At 45.0% G+C, this 23,523-nt stretch overlaps 1 protein-coding gene across 1 annotated transcript in view; it reads left to right on the top strand.

The window, feature by feature from the left end:
• The first annotated feature begins 1,693 nt into the window (after positions 1 to 1,693).
• SIRT7 (sirtuin 7) overlaps positions 1,694 to 23,523 on the top strand; it is a 38,901-nt gene continuing 17,071 nt past the window's right edge. Inside the window, 7 exon segments of the mRNA XM_073684212.1 lie at positions 1,694 to 1,740; positions 1,742 to 1,835; positions 1,915 to 2,052; positions 4,956 to 5,060; positions 7,705 to 7,775; positions 7,858 to 7,930; positions 8,142 to 8,240. Coding sequence (XP_073540313.1) covers positions 1,694 to 1,740; positions 1,742 to 1,835; positions 1,915 to 2,052; positions 4,956 to 5,060; positions 7,705 to 7,775; positions 7,858 to 7,930; positions 8,142 to 8,240 — 627 coding nt within the window.

Below are 23,523 nucleotides of genomic sequence, written 5' to 3'. Positions count from 1 at the left end.
GTGCCCACGTTGCGGAACTGAAGCATATTTTTCACGCTTCTCCCTGGCGGGAAAATCGCATGCAGATTTTACATGCGGTTTTCCCGCCAGGTAGAAGCGTTTGTGAGGCGTCTTTGCAGCGTTTTTGCATGCATTTCCGCATGCGGGTTATCAAGCACTTCTCCAAGTGATTTAAGCATCACTTGGAAAAGTGCTTGACTACTTGTTCACACTATATAAATTCATGCAACCGGCATGGATTTATATAGTGTGACCAAGTAATAGTTAAAAAAAAAGAATCAGAATGGTAAAAAATAAAAAAATAAAGTTTATACTCACTTTCCGATGCATTCTGTGCCCCGTCCGGAGTCTTGAGCGGCTCACGCTGTTGTGTGCAGGACCTGCGGTGACGTCATTGAGTCATGTGATGGGTCACATGACTCAATGACGTGGCAGGTCCTTCACACAACAGCGCGACGGCTTGGAAAACACCGGGAAGACATCAGAAGATAAGTATAAACTTTATTTTTTCTTTTTTTTACAGGTTCTTTGGTACCCAGGTCTGGATGAGAGTCTCCTCTCATCCAGACTTGGGTACCATCCGCACATTGATTCCGCTGCGCTTCCGCAAAATTAATGAACATGCTGCGGATTTTTGACCGCAGCATATACGCTGCGGAAAAATCCGCAGCATGGGCATTGACATTGCGGAATGCCATTGGGGACCATGGGGTGCGGATATACATGCATTTTACAAGCGTTTACGCTGCGGAAATTCCGCAGCATATACGCTTGTAATACATAACGTGGGCACACAGCCTCAGCGTTTTCCAAGCGTTTATGCTGCGGAATTTCCGCAGCGGAAACGCTTGTAAAACGCTAGGTAATCCGCACCCCATGGTCCCCAAGGGGATTCCGCATGTTCTATGCACATGCTGCGTACAAAAATCCGCAGCATGTCATTTAATTTTGCGGAAGTGCAGCGGAACTCCCGCCATTGACTTGCATTGAGACGCATAGAATCTGTGTCTGTACATTTGTACAAGCGGCTTCTATGCGTTTCTATGTGCGGATGGTACCCAAGTCTGGAGGAGATGAGACTCTCCTCCAGACCTGGGTACCATTGTACCTGTAAAAAAAGAATTAAATAACAAATAAAGTTTATACTCACCTGTCCGGCGGCTTCTCTCTGAATGCCGGCAGCGCTGAAGGACCTTCGGTGACGTCACAGTCATGTGACCACAGGCCCTTCACCGCTCTGTCTCGCGATATGCCGGCAGCCAGGAACCAGACAGGAACGAGCGCTGCTGCACACACCGGGGCCTCGGGGGTGAGTATAGCTTTATTTGTTTTAATTTTTACGGTTCACACTGTATAAATCCATGCTGTTTGCATGGATTTATACAGTGTGACCTAGTTGTCAAGCACTTTCCAAGTGATGCTATCGCCTGGAAAGCGCTTGTCAATCTGCATGCGGAAACGCAAGTGAATCCGCATGTGGATCCGCATGTATTCTGCAGGAAAAACGCATGCACAATCTGCATACGTTTTTTTCTGCCAGGGAGACGCAGAAATGCTGCAGAGATTTTCTGCTTCATTTCTGCATCGTGGGCACATAGCCTTAGAATCTGATTGGTTGCTAGGAGCGCCTTTCTCAGGGCAGTATGTACGCGTCCTGTTGCTGGTCACGTGACCGGTCTGCCTTGCAGCATGAATGACGTCACATCCGGTTCGGCGCTACCCGCGGAAGTGGAAGGTGATTTCAAGTTACCGGTAACATGGGCCGTGCAGAGCGGAAAGCAGAAGCCCGGGAGGAAATTGTGCGGCGCGAGCAGCACCGGGAGCGGCGGAGACAGGTATTGTGGAGCTGGCTCGTGGCTACGGCTGATGGATCCAGTGATAAACATCACATTCTGACCCCCTGCTTTTCTGCAGATCTCCCGGATTCTGCACAAGCGGCCGGCAGAGCGGAGCCCCGGGGAGCGGGAGCTGCTGGAGGGCTATGAGGAGCTGGTACAGGAGCTGGAGAGGCAGCGGCAGCGGAGGGAACGGCTGCTATACCGGGAGCAGGAGGTCGGTGTGTGACAGACCAGCAGGGGTCACCTGGTACCTGACATTGTGTTATCAGGCTGCAACAGGCGAGGACTCCGGGTCCAGAAGGACCACAAGTGCCACCCCTGACCCAGGGTGATGCCAAGCATGAAGGGGTTACCAGGGCACAAAACAGTGGTGCTCCTCTGCTGGCACCCACCGGGACTCCATGATGTCACTGTCCTACCAGACGCAGCGCCATTGTGGCCTGTGATTGGCTGCAGAGATCCAGCGAGTCATTGGATGTTTTTAAATGATGTACTACTTAAAGTCACTTGAGCGCTGCAGCCAATCACAGGCCGCGTGTTCTGGCGGAAACATAACGGCATCCTGTCTGCGCTGACCGTGGAGGGACTTGTGCTGGTAAGGGAGTATGACTTTGTTTTGCCTGGACAGCCCCTTATGGACCAGTCATTAATCACAGACCTCAGGTGGTCCCAGAGAATGCGGCTCTAAGATGTCCTTCTACAATGCAACGATGGCCTCGTATTCGCGCTGCCACTCCAGTCATTTATGGGATAGCCAGAGATAACACACACTGTACCTGGCTGCCTCCCAGACAAGGAATGCAGCATCTAGAGCCCAGTTACTGAGGGTCCCAGCTGTCAGACCCCGCCAACCTGCAAGTAAGGGTGTGTTTACACGGACCAACCGGCGGCATGACACAACCATTGATGGGTAAACTTTAGTGATGAGCGAGTAAGCCTCATTAACTCTTTCGGCAAGCACGCTCGGGGTTTCATTCATTGTCGCCACGCCTGCAAGTGTCACAGCTGTTTGCCGGGCTATCTCTGCATGTGTCACAGTTGTCAAACATCCGTGACACTTGCAGGCGCGGCGACAATGAATGAAACCCTGAGCGTGCTTGCCGAAAGAGTTAATGAGGCTTACTTGCTCATCACTAGTAAACTTACTGGTCGGTGGAGTCGAAGCCCATTTTGGTGGAGTCGGAATCGGTATAAAATGTACCGACTCCTAAAATATATAATAAATTGGGTACAGTATTCAATGCCGTTTATGGGGAATATTTTTTTCATAAGAATTTGGGAAAGTTATGAAATGTCCTATAAATGTCAGTCCTATTCCTGATCTAAGGGTCTAGACTTTTAGCGGAGATGAATCTGTGCTACAGTAAATTTATCACTTAAACATGAGCCATGTATGAGGGAGTTGGAGTCATGCAAATTGAGGAGTCGGAGGTTTGGCTTACCGACTCCACAGCCCTGGTTGGACTACAAGAGGCAGACCAAAGTAACTAATGTGTATAGGCTGCCATAGTTCCCGGCGGTGCGACTCCTGTGTACAGAGCGATGCGTCACCGAGACCGGGATATTTTATGCTGCACAAAAGATCATTGCGTATCACTCGTTCATCAGCCACCTGTTTATACCACAAGATAATCATTAAACTAGTGTATTTGACCCCGCTCGTTAACGATTGTCTTGCATTGTCAATGCCTCTTACCCCTTGCAGCTTGAAACAGCTCGCCCAGGTGTGCTAATTGAGTGCTTCATTTTTAGCACAATGATGACAAAAAGATGTCCATAAACCACTTTTTTTTTAATAGGAAATCAACTTTGTCATCCTATAAGGCGCAGATTGCAAACACACAGTGAAACCCCCAATCTACATGTGTACCCGGTGCAGTTCACAATGCAAATCTGCTACTAAAATCTGTGAGACAGCCTCAGATTTCTACTGCAAAATCCAATGCAAATACATGTCAGGTATTGATTATCTGAACGTACCCCAATAGGTGACAGCTGACTACAAGATTTGCACAATCCTATTCCATTCCTAATGAAAAGTTCAGCTACAGCACTTCAGCAGTCAATGTCTTCAAGGTCTCTGCTTGCAGTGAGTGATGGTAAACTCTTGCTGTTAACATTTAGTGGCTTTAACCAATCCTGATCATATCTGGTCACACAGGTGTAGTGCATGTTGAAGCGCTTTAACCCATTAAAGTGCTTGTCCAGTGAAAAGAGGTTATCACTTATCCACGCGATAGGCGATAAGGTATTGATCTGTGGGTGTCCATCAGTTGGGACTCGCCCTGAGCGACAGATCAGAGAGCCATTCTCCCAGTTAGTATGAAGTGGCATTGCATATGCTCAACCACCCTAAGGGGCTGCTGAGGGCTGTTCTCGGCTTTTTCCGGCACACCCATAGAGAATGAATGTTGTAATGTCCCTCAATTTTGTAACAGAACAAAAAATTCCCTGCTCTGCTGATCAGTGCGAGTCCCAGCGGTTATACAGCCACCTGATTAGTAACTTATCACCAATCCATAGATGGTGATAAATTTGTTTTAACCGAATGACCCATTAAATAATGAAGCCAATTTTGCACTTTAGGACGCAGTAATTATTATTTTATTAATTTTTTTAGCAGTACTGTTTCTGAAGCCATTACTTTTATCGATATAGCGCTATGAGGGACAAACATTTTTATTGCCACCGTTTTGGGGTGCATATGATGTCAACCTATTCATCTTTAAAGGTTTTATTACACTTTCCTAACAGCAGGCATTATCAAGAAAAACTCGTCTTTTTAATTCCTCTCTATTACCATTCCCTTACCTATACTTCTGTTTGTAGAACTGATGAAACGGATCATTTATTCTGTTCCTAAAACGGAATGTTCTAAGGGACATGTGAACAGAGCCTTATTTATTATGATAAGCCCTGATACTAATATACAACATTTGTGATCTAAGTTATTAGACATTGTGCGAGAAATAATCTTCACCGTCCTCTTGGAGAATACATCAGTTATGCTGATGATGGTCTTGTTGGTGTTTCACTTGGTAGCATGGACCACAGAACATAAGTTGCTGATTATGTAGTGAATATATACGTTTTGATTGATTTTTGTGCCATTTTTAGGTTGTTGATGGAGCTGAAATCCTTCAGAAAAAGGTTTTTGAGCTGGCAGTAGCTGTACGCGGAGCAGAGGATCTGGTGATCTACACTGGAGCTGGGATCAGCACGGTAAGGAGGAGACCTAAATAAACTGGAGCAGTGGGCAGCAACCAACAGAATGGTTTTTAACAGGGAAAAATGCAAAGTACTACATCTGGGCAATAAAAATGAAAAAAGCATATACAGAATGGGAGGAATAGAGCTAAGCAACAGTACATGTGAAAAAGACTTAGGTATACTAATAGATCATAGACTGAACATGAGTCAACAGTGTGATGCAGCAGCAAAAAAGGCAAATACAATTCTGGGATGTATTAACAGAAGCATACAGTCTAGATCACGTGAAGTCATTATCGGTCTTTACTCCTCTTTGGTCAGACCTCATCTGGAATACTGTGTACAGTTTTGGGCACCACATTTTAAAAAAGACATAGACTAACTGGAGCAAGTTCAGAGAAGAGCGACCAGAATGGTGATTGGTCTGCAAACCATGTCCTATGAGGAACGGTTGCAGGATTTGGGAATGTTTAGCTTGCAAAAAAGAAGACTGAGAGGAGACTTAATAGCTGTCTACAAATATGTCAAGGGCTGTCACATTGTAGAAGGATCATCTTTATTCTCATTTGCACAAGGAAAGACTAGAAGCAATGGGATGAAACTAAATGGGAGGAGACACAGATTAGATATTAGAAAAAACTTTTTGACAGTTAGGGTGATTAATGAGTGGAACAGGCTGCCACGAGAGGTGGTGAGTTCCCCTTCAATGGACGTCTTCAAACAGAGGCTGGACAGACATCTGTCTGAGATGATCTAGTGAATCCTGCTTTGAGCAGGGGGTTGGACCAGATGACCCAGGAGGTCCCTTCCAACTCTACCATTCTATGATTCTATGAGTCAATGTGCCTGAGCTGCAGTAGCCAACATAGCATGGACTTTTACTTCTGGGCCCAGGACAAACCCTGTTGTATTGTTATATATTTTTGGTTGAGTTTATATATATTATTTGCTCCATAGAAAAGCGAATGATTAATATACAAAGATTATCCCTACATTCTTATTTATAAACTTTCCTCTCCCAACTTTTCCTCCAATCACGCCATCCCAGGCGGGGCCAAAGAAAAAAGAAATTAAAACGTAAATTTGCACTCAGCATTTCAGTCTGCAGGATTTTCTGTAGGCGCCTTAAGCAAAGTCTTGTAGAAATCCTACAGAAAACACAGCAGTAATCCTCTGCTGATTGTCCTATTTTCGTCTGTGGAACTGCTGAGGGGTTGTCATAAAGGGATCCAGAAAATCCAGTGATTTTCCTACCCTAAACCACTACCATACTGTTACACTAACTTACAATAAATGTCTCAATGTCCCATTATAAACTGTCCAGTTTAGCAGTGCACTTATAATAGTGCATGTGCTGATTGCTGGTTATTAGAGTTGAGCAAAAAAATGTCTTTCTGCCCTGGTCCAGCGTACAGTGTAGTCCACTGGAGGCACCCATGGTGGTTCAAGGATGCTGGCCACAGAAATGAAGACTGCCGTGCACTGGAGATTGCACCATGACAGCATGAATGTTTTTGCTTGTACACAAGTTGATTAATCAGGAGTTGTCTTTCAGGATCCCAATTAAGATATTACCAGTGTATCCTCGCCTCCAACAGCGGCACCGTTTCTGGGATTTCAGCGCTGCTGTTCCCAGTGTTGTCGCAGATCGGCTGCCGCTCATCATCCGCTCTGATGAAATAGTAAAGACAGTAACCGCTGATGGGATGACAAAATAATGTCACATCACCCACCGGAAACGGCAGCACTGACAATGTTTTTTTTTAATTATTGGGATCCTAAATTGATTAAGCATGGGTTATCCAGTAGTGGACGGCCTCTTTAACTCTACTAATTACCCCTTAAGAGTCATCTGGGCATTGCCATTCAGGTGAAGTCATGTAGTTATATGCCCTTTTTTAAAGCGGTTTTACCACAATAAAAAAAATACATCCCATCTTAAAAAAAAAAAAAAAAATCTTGGAAAGATAATACAATTTTCAAATAGAATTGAATACCGGAAATGTCCCATTATTTTGCATCAAGCTTACCTGTGTACCTGATCATTGGTCTCCTAAGTTGCTTCAGACCACACAGTTCTTCTATCTTCTCCTGCAGTGGCCGAGCTCGCACAGATGACATCTGTAGTGTTCAGATAGACTGCAGATATTCTGCACATGGGCCCAGGCAGACGGCAGAGGTGTCATAGGCCGCTTGTTGTTGTGATCAGCGCTGATGACTATGCCTGTCAGAGAGTTCATATGATGCAGACACATTATTCTCTGCAGCTCCAGAGTATGCCGTGATCGCTTCTTCAGTTACTATGAGTTCAAGTCAGGATTCACAGATCACCAAATTAGGAGACCAGCGATCAGGCTACATTGGGATGCTTGATGTAGAAAAGGGGTTCATTTCTGGTATTGAGTTTTATTTCAGAAGTGCATTATTTTTCCAAGATCTATTTAATATAGGAAGCATTTTTTTTTTACTGTGGCAAAACCCCATAAATTGATGCCTCGTCATTCCAAGTCACCTACAAAAGCATATGGCGCATGCACCCTGAAGCGAGGTTTATTGCTCTTGGCTTCATACGCCTGTGTGACGTCAGATAAGCTATAGATTGAGTTTAGTCATGGTAACACATACGTAATAAACGATGTCTGCTTTATTTTAATAGGCAGCGGCCATTCCAGACTATCGTGGACCAAGTGGTGTGTGGACCCTACTGAATAAGGGCAGGAGTGTGAGGTGAGGGGGCTTGATGTGTGAAGCTTCTCATCAGACATGTCTAATGGTGTCTTTTATAAAGTGTGTGCACTTTATTTCACAGCACTGGTGATCTAAGTGAAGCGGAGCCGACCTTTACACACATGTGCATTGCTCGATTACACAGAGCTGGGCTGGTAGGTGTCTACGACTCCCCTCACCCTGTGGTGACCACTGTGTAATGCCTTATGAGCTCCAAACTGGGGCGTTACCCGGTGCCTCTCTGCTTGCTGGCCCATAGCTTGGAGTGACAGCTCGTCGAATGGCTGTACATATTCTTGCCATAGGTCAGATGTGAGAACTTCTGGATCTTGCAACCATTTTTATTAAAATACATTGTCTTGCTAGGTGCAGCATGTAGTCTCGCAGAATTGTGATGGGCTTCATCTTCGTAGTGGCTTACCACGAGACTCCACGTCTGAGGTCCATGGAAACATGTATATTGAGGTAAGGACAGGCTCGGGTTGTTGATGGTCATTTTAAATAATGTGCTATTGAAGGGAGTTCTTTGGTGTGAAAGTGAAGCTGTCACCAGAATATGTTGCCCTATTTTCAGTGACACGTCACCTTTACTATTAATCATAATATCACAGAATTAATTTATTGTGACGTTTGGCCAAGAGAAGCACATGGCAGACTCCCTTTCACGTCCATTTTGAACAGTCCCTTTGTATCCACATCGGTATACAGGAGCCAGCAGTGATCCCTTATTAATGCAGCGGACTAGTAACAAGGTGTACGGCAGACATAATCAGAAGCTATTGGCAAAACACCATATTTTCTGTGTGTGTGCTGTTAATGCGATGATTTATAATAGAATAGATTCTTAAGCCTTTGATGACGAGTGCCATATATGTGCTGTGTGGTAATGCTGCTGGATGAGGATCATATCTGTTTAACCTTAGATGGCATTATCAATAGCAACAGCACCATCTAGATCAACGGTGTACAAGTAATTTCCCTAAGGGGCTACATGACTGTTGTGGAGGGCAGAACTAATAGGCTGAAATTAATTCTAGTTCGCCCTATATACAGTATAAACCCTCACATAGCATCCTAAATACAGTGTGAGCCCCCACATAGCCTCCTATATACATGCAAACATCCCATACGAAAAAAAAATAATACGTCCTCGCCATGCTCCCTTTTCTCCGGTACTCTGCACCGGTCTCCGATGCACCAACTCTCCGCACAGCAGACGCGATGAAGTGACGTCATTTTGTCTGCTGGCTCAGTCGCACATGCTGATTGGCAGAAGAAGGAGCCGGCGGTTCCATCCTCCACCAATCTATTCACTACAGTTGGCATCCTGGTTGTGGATAGCGATGATAGTGGGTGGATGGTGGGCGAGGGCATTGAGCGACCCGGGACTGGGCCACTGTTTTGTCTCGGTCTGTGGACCAGACTGGAATAGCCAGAGAGCCAGATGAGGCCCACGGACTGCAGTTTGCCCAGATTTGATCTAGATGGTCTCTACACCATCAAAATGATAACAGGGTGCTGTTAGTTGCCATGGCAGCCAGAGGTCAAACAATGACCTTCTGGTCTGCCATGTTTGAAACCCTTTAGTCTGTTAGGCTGTATGTTAGTTAGAAAAAGACAAATATAATGAAAGTATTATATCAGTGATAATTTATACCAAGATTTGAACACTGTAAAAGCAAAAACCCAAGAAACTGTGATGGAACTACTGTTCTTTCCATTCCGGCCCACCTTCACCCAAAATATTATTCCCTGTAGGCTGCCCAGCTTAGGGGCTGTTCATGTAATGTCCTTGGCATACGTGGAGGGAGTAAGGTACCGCTGAGCACAGCCATGGACTCTAGTGGTCAGATAGGGTTACCCATTCTTACATATGACCATCTGTATAAAAGTTCTACTTTTTTTTTTCTCCTATGTTTTGGGGGTTGGGGGGTTGTGGAAAAGCCAAGCATATCACGATTGTCTACACTTCAAAAAAACAAAAAAAAGTGTTTTTCATAAAGATGGTCGCATGTAATTAAAGTTCTGCTTCCATTACAGTCTATGGCTCCACCGAGCAGCATCCTTAAAGGCATCCAGATTCCTGTAAAGTAAGATAACAAAGACAGATAATACTCACCCTCCCCCGCTCCAGCGGCTGGTTCCTTGGTCTCTATCTTTAGGCCTAAAATGTGCATGGTGCTCTGTTGTATACTCAGATAATAGATTAGGGCCACATGAAGGGTGTTTCTAGGATGAGGAACACTAGCATAGTAATCAGAGAGAGGTCTTTTCACCTTGGCACAACATATTAGGCACCTAAATGGCATATTTGTGGAATATCCCCAGACAACCCCTTTTTAAGGGTTTAAAAATCCAAAGTTTGAAAATTTTGTTAATTTTATTTGTTGCAAATTTCATGTAATTTCTTTAATAATGGATCATATGGTCCTAAATGTACTACTAACAAGAATTACAATATATTGCAAAAAAAAAAAAGTGTCTGAATCTCTGGGATATGGAGAAGTGTTCCAGAGTTATTACTACATAAAGTGACAGTGGTCAGATTTAAAAAATGGGGCTTGGTCTATGATGCAAAATCATTTGGCGACAGTAAGATGTTATAAAGACAGCTTATCTGACGACAGATCCACTTAAAACGCGCACAGTGATCATTGATTATATATTTTAGCAATATTTGATTGGTGGATCCACCCTTTACCCCACATCTAGAATTAATATGCCATGAAGGTTGGTAAAATGCAGTGGCCTCTTTTTTTTTTTTTTTCCCTCTCCCCCTGAAACAGCGCCATACCTGATTGTTTCAGATTGTGTGCAGCGGTGATGAGCAGGCGTGGACTGCGCCCTGTAAGGCCACATTCACACATTCAGTATTCGGTCAGTGTTTTACCTCAGTATTTGTAAGCCAAAACCAGGAGTGGGTGATAAATCCAGAATTGGTGACTTGTTTCTATTATACTTTTCCTCTGACTGTTCCACTCCTGGTTTTATCTTACAAATACTGCGGTAAAAAACTGACTGAGTGAACGTGGTCTAAGTGTCTGTGAGCATTAGTGTAAGTGCAGCCATCACTTTCAGTTTTATTACAGGCAGGTCTAATTGACTTGGGTACTTCCGAGTGTCCAGGGATTCTGCCTTTTTGGAAGATGAAGCTTTGGGGCTTGTAGACGGAGGCGTGAATAGTTATTTAGTGCGGACACATTGCATTGCTTTTGTAAGGGCTTATTTCATTAGAATCCATATAGGTCCATTATTTAGGTAAAGGAAGATGGCAAACCTACTATGGATACTCTTTAATCTATAATCCTAAAATATACTTCTTGATATAATGGAAATAAATGGCACTGGTGCATACCAGTCAGACAAACCATACATATTGTGTAGTATTGCATGCCATTGTAGAATGACGTGCAGTACATGGAGGGTCTGCACAGAGTTGCTTTTTGTTAGTGACTCTTTTAGGGGTTCCAGAGTCAGAGACCCAACCTTATTATATTTGCATGTCCTAAAAGCAGGGCTGTGGAGTCGGAGTTTGTATAAAATGCTCCAACTCCTAAAATATATAATAAATTGGGTACAGTAGTTCAATTCAGGATGTGCTGTAAATGTTTTCATAAGAATTTGGGAAAGTTATAGATGTCCTATAAATGTCTGCTCTGTTCCTGATCTCAGCTGTTAGTTGAGGTGAATCTGTGCTGCACTTTATGTACATGCTCAGTAGTGAGGCAGTGAGATGAATCTGTGCTGCACTTTATGTACATGCTCAGTAGTGAAGCAGTGAGATGAATCTGTGCTGCACTTTATGTACACGCTGAGTAGTGAGGCAGTGAGGTGAATCTGTGCTGCACTTTATGTACATGCTCAGTAGTGAGGCAGTGAGATGAATCTGTGCTGCACTTTATGTACACGCTCAGTAGTGAGATGAATCTGTGCTGCACTTTATGTACACGCTCAGTAGTGAGGCAGTGAGATGAATCTGTGCTGCACTTTATGTACATGCTCAGTAGTGAGGCAGTGAGATGAATCTGTGCTGCACTTTATATACACGCTCAGTAGTGAGGTAGTGAGATGAATCTGTGCTGCACTTTATGTACACGCTCAGTAGTGAGGCAGTGAGATGAATCTGTGCTGCACTTTACACGCTCAGTAGTGAGGCAGTGAGATGAATCTGTGCTGCACTTTATGTACATGCTCAGTAGTGAGGTAGTGAGATGAATCTGTGCTGCACTTTATGTACATGCTCAGTAGTGAGGCAGTGAGATGAATCTGTGCTGCACTTTCTGTACACGCTCAGTGGTGAGGCAGTGAGATGAATCTGTGCTGCTCTTTATGTACACGCTCAGTAGTGAGATGAATCTGTGCTGCACTTTATATACACGCTCAGTAGTGAGGTAGTGAGATGAATCTGTGCCGCACTTTGTACATGCTCAGTAGTGAGGCAGTGAGATGAATCTGTGCTGCACTTTATGTACATGCTCAGTAGTGAGGCAGTGAGATGAATCTGTGCTGCACTTTATGTACATGCTCAGTAGTGAGGCAGTGAGATGAATCTGTGCTGCACTTTATGTACATGCTCAGTAGTGAGGCAGTGAGATGGATCTGTGCTGCACTTCATGTACACGCTCAGTAGTGAGGCAGTGAGATGAATCTGTGCTGCTCTTTATGTACATGCTCAGTAGTGAGATGAATCTATGCTGCACTTTATGTACACACTCAGTAGTGAGGCAGTGAGATGAATCTGTGCTGCACTTTATGTACACGCTCAGTAGTGAGGCAGTGAGATGAATCTGTGCTGCACTTTATGTACACGCTCAGTAGTGAGGCAGTGAGATGAATCTGTGCTGCACTTTATGTACATGCTCAGTAGTGAGGTAGTGAGATGAATCTGTGCTGCATTTTATGTACATGCTCAGTAGTGAGGCAGTGAGATGAATCTGTGCTGCACTTTATGTACACGCTCAGTAGTGAGGCAGTGACATGAATCTGTGCTGCACTTTATGTACACGCTCAGTAGTGAGGCAGTGACATGAATCTGTGCTGCACTTTATGTACACGCTCAGTAGTGAGGCTGTGAGATGAATCTGTGCTGCACTTTATGTACACGCTCAGTAGTGAGGCAGTGAGATGAATCTGTGCTGCACTTTATGTACACGCTCAGTAGTGAGGCTGTGAGATGAATCTGTGCTGCACTTTATGTACATGCTCAGTAGTGAGGCAGTGAGATGAATCTGTGCTGCACTTTATGTACACGCTCAGTAGTGAGGCAGTGACATGAATCTGTGCTGCTCTTTATGTACATGCTCAGTAGTGAGATGAATCTATGCTGCACTTTATGTACACGCTCAGTAGTGAGGCAGTGAGATGAATCTGTGCTGCACTTTACACGCTCAGTAGTGAGGCAGTGAGATGAATCTGTGCTGCACTTTATGTACACGCTCAGTAGTGAGGCAGTGAGATGAATCTGTGCTGCACTTTATGTACACGCTCAGTAGTGAGGCAGTGAGATGAATCTGTGCTGCACTTTATGTACACGCTCAGTAGTGAGGCAGTGAGATGAATCTGTGCTGCACTTTATGCACACGCTCAGTAGTGAGGCAGTGAGATGAATCTGTGCTGCATTTTATGTACACTCTCAGTAGTGAGGCTGTGAGATGAATCTGTGCTGCACTTTATGTACATGCTCAGTAGTGAGGCAGTGAGATGAATCTGTGCTGCACTTTATGTACACGCTCAGTAGTGAGGCAGTGACATGAATCTGTGCTGCACTTTATGTACACGCTCAGTAGTGAGGCTGTGAGATGAATCTGTGCTGCACTTTATGTACACGCTCAGTAGTGAGGCTGTGAGATGAATCTATGCTGCACTTTATGTACATGCTCAGTAGTGAGGCAGTGAGATGAATCTGTGCTGCACTTAATGTACACGCTCAGTAGTGAGATGAATCTGTGCTGCACTTTATGTACACACAGTAGTGAGGCTGTGAGATGAATCTGTGCTGCTCATTATGTACATGCTCAGTAGTGAGATGAATCTGTGCTGCACTTTATGTACACGCTCAGTAGTGAGGCAGTGACATGAATCTGTGCTGCACTTTATGTACACGCTCAGTAGTGAGGCAGTGAGATGAATCTGTGCTGCACTTTATGTACACGCTCAGTAGTGACGCAGTGAGATGAATCTGTGCTGCTCATTATGTACATGCTCAGTAGTGAGATGAATCTATGCTGCACTTTATGTACACGCTCAGTAGTGAGGCAGTGAGATGAATCTGTGCTGCACTTTATGTACACGCTCAGTAGTGAGGCAGTGAGATGAATCTGTGCTGCACTTTACACGCTCAGTAGTGAGGCAGTGAGATGAATCTGTGCTGTACTTTATGTACACGCTCAGTAGTGAGGCAGTGAGATGAATCTGTGCTGCACTTTATGTACACGCTCAGTAGTGAGGCAGTGAGATGAATCTGTGCTGCACTTTATGTACACGCTCAGTAGTGAGGCAGTGAGATGAATCTGTGCTGCACTTTATGTACACGCTCAGTAGTGAGGCAGTGAGATGAATCTGTGCTGCATTTTATGTACATGCTCAGTAGTGAGGCAGTGAGATGAATCTGTGCTGCACTTTATGTACACGCTCAGTAGTGAGGTAGTGAGATGAATCTGTGCTGCACTTTATGTACACGCTCAGTAGTGAGGCAGTGAGATGAATCTGTGCTGCACTTTATGTACACGCTCAGTAGTGAGGCTGTGAGATGAATCTGTGCTGCACTTTATACGCTCAGTAGTGAGGCAGTGAGATGAATCTGTGCTGCACTTTATGTACACGCTCAGTAGTGAGGCAGTGAGATGAATCTGTGCTGCACTTTATGTACACGCTCAGTAGTGAGGCAGTGAGATGAATCTGTGCTGCACTTTATGTACACGCTCAGTAGTGAGGCAGTGAGATGAATCTGTGCTGCATTTTATGTACATGCTCAGTAGTGAGGCAGTGAGATGAATCTGTGCTGCACTTTATGTACACGCTCAGTAGTGAGGCAGTGACATGAATCTGTGCTGCACTTTATGTACACGCTCAGTAGTGAGATGAATCTGCTGCACTTTATGTACACGCTCAGTAGTGAGATGAATCTGTGCTGCACTTTATGTACACGCTCAGTAGTGAGGCAGTGAGATGAATCTGTGCTGCACTTTATGTACACGCTCAGTAGTGAGGCAGTGAGATGAATCTGTGCTGCATTTTATGTACATGCTCAGTAGTGAGGCAGTGAGATGAATCTGTGCTGCACTTTATGTACACGCTCAGTAGTGAGGCTGTGAGATGAATCTGTGCTGCACTTTATGTACACGCTCAGTAGTGAGGCTGTGAGATGAATCTGTGCTGCACTTTATGTACACTCTCAGTAGTGAGGCTGTGAGATGAATCTGTGCTGCACTTTATGTACACGCTCAGTAGTGAGGCAGTGAGATGAATCTGTGCTGCACTTTATGTACACTCTCAGTAGTGAGGCTGTGAGATGAATCTGTGCTGCACTTTATGTACATGCTCAGTAGTGAGGCAGTGAGATGAATCTGTGCTGCACTTTATGTACACGCTCAGTAGTGAGGCAGTGAGATGAATCTGTTCTGCACTTTATGTACACGCTCAGTAGTGAGATGAATCTGTGCTGCACTTTATGTACACGCTCAGTAGTGAGGTAGTGAGATGAATCTGTGCCGCACTTTGTACACGCTCAGTAGTGAGGCAGTGAGATGAATCTGTGCTGCACTTTACACGCTCAGTAGTGAGGCAGTGAGATGAATCTGTGCTGCACTTTATGTACATGCTCAGTAGTGAGGCAGTGAGATGAATCTGTGCTGCACTTTATGTACATGCTCAGTAGTGAGGCAGTGAGATGAATCTGTGCTGCACTTTATGTACATGCTCAGTAGTGAGGCAGTGAGATGGATCTGTGCTGCACTTCATGTACACGCTCAGTAGTGAGGCAGTGAGATGAATCTGTGCTGCTCTTTATGTTCATGCTCAGTAGTGAGATGAATCTATGCTGCACTTTATGTACACGCTCAGTAGTGAGGCAGTGAGATGAATCTGTGCTGCACTTTATGTACACGCTCAGTAGTGAGGCAGTGAGATGAATCTGTGCTGCACTTTATGTACACGCTCAGTAGTGAGGCAGTGAGATGAATCTGTGCTGCATTTTATGTACATGCTCAGTAGTGAGGCAGTGAGATGAATCTGTGCTGCACTTTATGTACACGCTCAGTAGTGAGGCAGTGACATGAATCTGTGCTGCACTTTATGTACATGCTCAGTAGTGAGGCAGTGAGATGAATCTGTGCTGTACTTTATGTACACGCTCAGTAGTGAGGCAGTGAGATGAATCTGTGCTGCACTTTATGCACACGCTCAGTAGTGAGGCAGTGAGATGAATCTGTGCTGCATTTTATGTACACTCTCAGTAGTGAGGCTGTGAGATGAATCTGTGCTGCACTTTATGTACATGCTCAGTAGTGAGGCAGTGAGATGAATCTGTGCTGCACTTTATGTACACGCTCAGTAGTGAGGCAGTGACATGAATCTGTGCTGCACTTAATGTACACGCTCAGTAGTGAGGCTGTGAGATGAATCTGTGCTGCACTTTATGTACACTCTCAGTAGTGAGGCTGTGAGATGAATCTGTGCTGCACTTTATGTACACGCTCAGTAGTGAGGCTGTGAGATGAATCTATGCTGCACTTTATGTACATGCTCAGTAGTGAGGCAGTGAGATGAATCTGTGCTGCACTTAATGTACACGCTCAGTAGTGAGATGAATCTGTGCTGCACTTTATGTACACACAGTAGTGAGGCTGTGAGATGAATCTGTGCTGCACTTTATGTACATGCTCAGTAGTGAGATGAATCTGTGCTGCACTTTATGTACACGCTCAGTAGTGAGGCAGTGAGATGAATCTGTGCTGCACTTTATGTACACGCTCAGTAGTGAGGCAGTGAGATGAATCTGTGCTGCACTTTATATACACGCTCAATAGTGAGGCAGTGAGATGAATCTGTGCTGCACTTTATGTACATGCTCAGTAGTGAGGCAGTGAGATGAATCTGTGCTGCACTTTATGTACACGCTCAGTAGTGAGGCAGTGAGATGAATCTGTGCTGCACTTTATGTACATGCTCAGTAGTGAGGCAGTGAGATGAATCTGTGCTGCACTTTATGTACACGCTCAGTAGTGAGGCAGTGAGATGAATCTGTGCTGCACTTTATGTACACGCTCAGTAGTGAGGCAGTGACATGAATCTGTGCTGCACTTTATGTACACGCTCAGTAGTGAGATGAATCTGTGCTGCACTTTATGTACACGCTCAGTAGTGAGGCAGTGAGATGAATCTGTGCTGCACTTTATATACACGCTCAGTAGTGAGGCAGTGAGATGAATCTGTGCTGCACTTTATGTACACGCTCAGTAGTGAGGCAGTGACATGAATCTGTGCTGCACTTTATGTACACGCTCAGTGGTGAGGCAGTGAGATGAATCTGTGCTGCACTTTATGTACACGCTCAGTAGTGAGGCAGTGAGATGAATCTGTGCTGCACTTTATGTACACGCTCAGTAGTGAGGCAGTGAGATGAATCTGTGCTGCTCTTTATGTACATGCTCAGTAGTGAGATGAATCTATGCTGCACTTTATGTACACGCTCAGTAGTGAGGCAGTGAGATGAATCTGTGCTGCACTTTATGTACACGCTCAGTAGTGAGGCAGTGAGATGAATCTGTGCTGCACTTTACACGCTCAGTAGTGAGGCAGTGAGATGAATCTGTGCTGTACTTTATGTACACGCTCAGTAGTGAGGCAGTGAGATGAATCTGTGCTGCACTTTATGTACACGCTCAGTAGTGAGGCAGTGAGATGAATCTGTGCTGCACTTTAGGTACACGCTCAGTAGTGAGGCAGTGAGATGAATCTGTGCTGCACTTTATGTACACGCTCAGTAGTGAGGCAGTGAGATGAATCTGTGCTGCATTTTATGTACATGCTCAGTAGTGAGGCAGTGAGATGAATCTGTGCTGCACTTTATGTACACGCTCAGTAGTGAGGTAGTGAGATGAATCTGTGCTGCACTTTATGTACACGCTCAGTAGTGAGGCAGTGAGATGAATCTGTGCTGCACTTTATGTACACGCTCAGTAGTGAGGCTGTGAGATGAATCTGTGCTGCACTTTATACGCTCAGTAGTGAGGCAGTGAGATGAATCTGTGCTGCACTTTATGTACACGCTCAGTAGTGAGGCAGTGAGATGAATCTGTGCTGCACTTTATGTACACGCTCAGTAGTGAGGCAGTGAGATGAATCTGTGCTGCACTTTATGTACACGCTCAGTAGTGAGGCTGTGAGATGAATCTATGCTGCACTTTATGTACATGCTCAGTAGTGAGGCAGTGAGATGAATCTGTGCTGCACTTAATGTACACGCTCAGTAGTGAGATGAATCTGTGCTGCACTTTATGTACATGCTCAGTAGTGAGATGAATCTGTGCTGCACTTTTTGTACACGCTCAGTAGTGAGGCAGTGAGATGAATCTGTGCTGCACTTTATGTACACGCTCAGTAGTGAGGCAGTGAGATGAATCTGTGCTGCACTTTATATACACGCTCAGTAGTGAGGCAGTGAGATGAATCTGTGCTGCACTTTATGTACATGCTCAGTAGTGAGGCAGTGAGATGAATCTGTGCTGCACTTTATGTACACGCTCAGTAGTGAGGCAGTGACATGAATCTGTGCTGCACTTTATGTACACGCTCAGTAGTGAGGCAGTGACATGAATCTGTGCTGCACTTTATGTACACGCTCAGTAGTGAGATGAATCTGTGCTGCACTTTATGTACACGCTCAGTAGTGAGGCAGTGAGATGAATCTGTGCTGCACTTTATATACACGCTCAGTAGTGAGGCAGTGAGATGAATCTGTGCTGCACTTTATGTACACGCTCAGTAGTGAGGCAGTGACATGAATCTGTGCTGCACTTTATGTACACGCTCAGTGGTGAGGCAGTGAGATGAATCTGTGCTGCACTTTATGTACACGCTCAGTAGTGAGGCAGTGAGATGAATCTGTGCTGCACTTTATGTACACGCTCAGTAGTGAGGCAGTGAGATGAATCTGTGCTGCTCTTTATGTACATGCTCAGTAGTGAGATGAATCTATGCTGCACTTTATGTACACGCTCAGTAGTGAGGCAGTGAGATGAATCTGTGCTGCACTTTATGTACACGCTCAGTAGTGAGGCAGTGAGATGAATCTGTGCTGCACTTTACACGCTCAGTAGTGAGGCAGTGAGATGAATCTGTGCTGTACTTTATTTACACGCTCAGTAGTGAGGCAGTGAGATGAATCTGTGCTGCACTTTATGTACACGCTCAGTAGTGAGGCAGTGAGATGAATCTGTGCTGCACTTTATGTACACGCTCAGTAGTGAGGCAGTGAGATGAATCTGTGCTGCACTTTATGTACACGCTCAGTAGTGAGGCAGTGAGATGAATCTGTGCTGCATTTTATGTACATGCTCAGTAGTGAGGCAGTGAGATGAATCTGTGCTGCACTTTATGTACACGCTCAGTAGTGAGGTAGTGAGATGAATCTGTGCTGCACTTTATGTACACGCTCAGTAGTGAGGCAGTGAGATGAATCTGTGCTGCACTTTATGTACACGCTCAGTAGTGAGGCTGTGAGATGAATCTGTGCTGCACTTTATACGCTCAGTAGTGAGGCAGTGAGATGAATCTGTGCTGCTCTTTATGTACATGCTCAGTAGTGAGATGAATCTGTGCTGCACTTTATGTACACGCTCAGTAGTGAGGCAGTGAGATGAATCTGTGCTGCACTTTATGTACACGCTCAGTAGTGAGGCAGTGACATGAATCTGTGCTGCACTTTATGTACACTCTCAGTAGTGAGGCTGTGAGATAAATCTGTGCTGCACTTTATGTACATGCTCAGTAGTGAGGCAGTGAGATGAATCTGTGCTGCACTTTATGTACACGCTCAGTAGTGAGGCTGTGAGATGAATCTGTGCTGCACTTAATGTACACGCTCAGTAGTGAGATGAATCTGTGCTGCACTTTATGTACATGCTGAGTAGTGAGGCAGTAAGATGAATCTGTGCTGCACTTTATGTACATGCTCGGTAGTGCTGCACTTCATGTACACGCTCAGTAGTGAGGCAGTGACATGAATCTGTGCTGCACTTTATGTACACGCTCAGTAGTGAGGCTGTGAGATGAATCTGTGCTGCACTTTATGTACACGCTCAGTAGTGAGATGAATCTGTGCTGCACTTTATGTACACGCTCAGTAGTGAGGCAGTGAGATGAATCTGTGCTGCACTTTATGTACACGCTCAGTAGTGAGGCAGTGAGATGAATCTGTGCTGCACTTTATGTACATGCTCCGTAGTGAGGCAGTGAGATGAATCTGTGCTGCACTTTATGTACATGCTCAGTAGTGAGATGAATCTGTGCTGCACTTTATGTACATGCTCCGTAGTGAGGCAGTGAGATGAATCTGTGCTGCACTTTATGTACATGCTCAGTAGTGAGATGAATCTGTGCTGCTCTTTATGTACATGCTCAGTAGTGAGATGAATCTGTGCTGCACTTTATGTACACTCTCAGTAGTGAGGCTGTGAGATGAATCTGTGCTGCACTTTATGTACATGCTCAGTAGTGAGGCAGTGAGATGAATCTGTGCTGCACTTTATGTACACGCTCAGTGGTGAGGCAGTGAGATGAATCTGTGCTGCTCTTTATGTACATGCTCAGTAGTGAGATGAATCTATGCTGCACTTTATGTACACGCTCAGTAGTGAGGCAGTGAGATGAATCTGTGCTGCACTTTACACGCTCAGTAGTGAGGCAGTGAGATGAATCTGTGCTGCATTTTATGTACACTCTCAGTAGTGAGGCTGTGAGATGAATCTGTGCTGCACTTTATGTACATGCTCAGTAGTGAGGCAGTGAGATGAATCTGTGCTGCACTTTATGTACACGCTCAGTAGTGAGGCAGTGACATGAATCTGTGCTGCACTTTATGTACACGCTCAGTAGTGAGGCAGTGAGATGAATCTGTGCTGCACTTAACACGCTCAGTAGTGAGGCAGTGAGATGAATCTGTGCTGCACTTTATGTACACGCTCAGTAGTGAGGCAGTGAGATGAATCTGTGCTGCACTTTATGTACATGCTCAGTAGTGAGGCAGTGAGATGAATCTGTGCTGCACTTTATGTACACGCTCAGTAGTGAGGCTGTGAGATGAATCTGTGCTGCTCTTAATGTACACGCTCAGTAGTGAGATGAATCTGTGCTGCACTTTATGTACATGCTGAGTAGTGAGGCAGTAAGATGAATCTGTGCTGCACTTTATGTACATGCTCGGTAGTGAGGCAGTGAGATGAATCTGTGCTGCACTTTATGTACACGCTCAGTAGTGAGGCTGTGAGATGAATCTGTGCTGCACTTTATGTACACGCTCAGTAGTGAGATGAATCTGTGCTGCACTTTATGTACACGCTCAGTAGTGAGGCAGTGAGATGAATCTGTGCTGCACTTTATGTACACGCTCAGTAGTGAGGCAGTGAGATGAATCTGTGCTGCACCTTATGTACATGCTCCGTAGTGAGGCAGTGAGATGAATCTGTGCTGCACTTTATGTACATGCTCAGTAGTGAGATGAATCTGTGCTGCTCTTTATGTACATGCTCAGTAGTGAGATGAATCTGTGCTGCACTTTATGTACACGCTCAGTGGTGAGGCAGTGAGATGAATCTGTGCTGCTCTTTATGTACATGCTCAGTAGTGAGGCAGTGAGATGAATCTGTGCTGCACTTTATGTACACACTCAGTAGTGAGGCAGTGAGATGAATCTGTGCTTCACTTTATGTACATGCTCAGTAGTGAGGCAGTGAGATGAATCTGTGCTGCACTTTACACGCTCCGTAGTGAGGCAGTGAGATGAATCTGTGCTGTACTTTATGTACACGCTCAGTAGTGAGGCAGTGAGATGAATCTGTGCTGCACCTTATGTACATGCTCAGTAGTGAGGCAGTGAGATGAATCTGTGCTGCACTTTATGTACACGCTCAGTAGTGAGGCAGTGAGATGAATCTGTGCTGCACTTTATGTACACGCTCAGTAGTGAGGCAGTGAGATGAATCTGTGCTGCATTTTATGTACACTCTCAGTAGTGAGGCTGTGAGATGAATCTGTGCTGCACTTTATGTACATGCTCAGTAGTGAGGCAGTGAGATGAATCTGTGCTGCACTTTATGTACACGCTCAGTAGTGAGGCAGTGAGATGAATCTGCTGCACTTTATGTACACGCTCAGTAGTGAGGCAGTGACATGAATCTGTGCTGCACTTTATGTACACGCTCAGTAGTGAGGCTGTGAGATGAATCTGTGCTGCTCTTTATGTACATGCTCAGTAGTGAGATGAATCTGTGCTGCACTTTATGTACACGCTCAGTAGTGAGGCAGTGAGATGAATCTGTGCTGCACTTTACACGCTCAGTAGTGAGGCAGTGAGATGAATCTGTGCTGCACTTTATGTACACGCTCAGTAGTGAGGCAATGAGATGAATCTGTGCTGCACTTTATGTACACGCTCAGTAGTGAGGCAGTGAGATGAATCTGTGCTGCACTTTATGTACACGCTCAGTAGTGAGGCAGTGAGATGAATCTGTGCTGCACTTTACACGCTCAGTATTGAGGCAGTGAGATGAATCTGTGCTGCACTTTATGTACATGTTCAGTAGTGAGGCAGTGAGATGAATCTGTGCTGCACTTTACACGCTCAGTAGTGAGGCAGTGAGATGAATCTGTGCTGCACTTTACACGCTCAGTAGTGAGGCAGTGAGATGAATCTGTGCTGTACTTTATGTACACGCTCAGTAGTGAGGCAGTGAGATGAATCTGTGCTGCACTTTATGTACATGCTCAGTAGTGACGCAGTGAGATGAATCTGTGCTGCACTTTATGTACATGCTCCGTAGTGAGCAAGTGAGATGAATCTTTGCTGCACTTTATGTACACGCTCAGTAGTGAGGCAGTGAGATGAATCTGTGCTGCACTTTACACGCTCAGTAGTGAGGCAGTGAGATGAATCTGTGCTGCACTTTATGTACACGCTCAGTAGTGAGGCAGTGAGATGAATCTGTGCTGCACTTTATGTACATGCTCAGTAGTGAGGCAGTGAGATGAATCTGTGCTGTACTTTATGTACACGCTCAGTGGTGAGGCAGTGAGATGAATCTGTGCTGCTCTTTATGTACATGCTCAGTAGTGAGATGAATCTATGCTGCACTTTATGTACACGCTTAGTAGTGAGGCAGTGAGATGAATCTGTGCTGCACTTTATGTACACGCTCAGTAGTGAGGCAGTGAGATGGATCTGTGCTGCACTTTATGTACACGCTCAGTAGTGAGGCAGTGAGATGAATCTGTGCTGCTCTTTATGTACATGCTCAGTAGTGAGATGAATCTGTGCTGCTCTTTATGTACATGCTCAGTAGTGAGACGAATCTATGCTGCACTTTATGTACACACTCAGTAGTGAGGCAGTGAGATGAATCTGTGCTGCACTTTATGTACATGCTCAGTAGTGAGGCAGTGAGATGAATCTGTGCTGCACTTTATGTACATGCTCAGTAGTGAGGCAGTGAGATGAATCTGTGCTGCACTTTATGTACACGCTCAGTAGTGA

This window comes from Phyllobates terribilis, unplaced genomic scaffold, assembly GCF_046119375.1.
Source record: "Phyllobates terribilis strain yellow unplaced genomic scaffold, ASM4611937v1 Scaffold_5__5_contigs__length_657084704, whole genome shotgun sequence".
In the NCBI taxonomy this organism is placed as follows: Eukaryota; Metazoa; Chordata; class Amphibia; order Anura; family Dendrobatidae; genus Phyllobates; species Phyllobates terribilis.
Note: the sequence above shows the minus strand (reverse complement) of the source record. Positions and strands in the feature narration are given on the sequence as shown.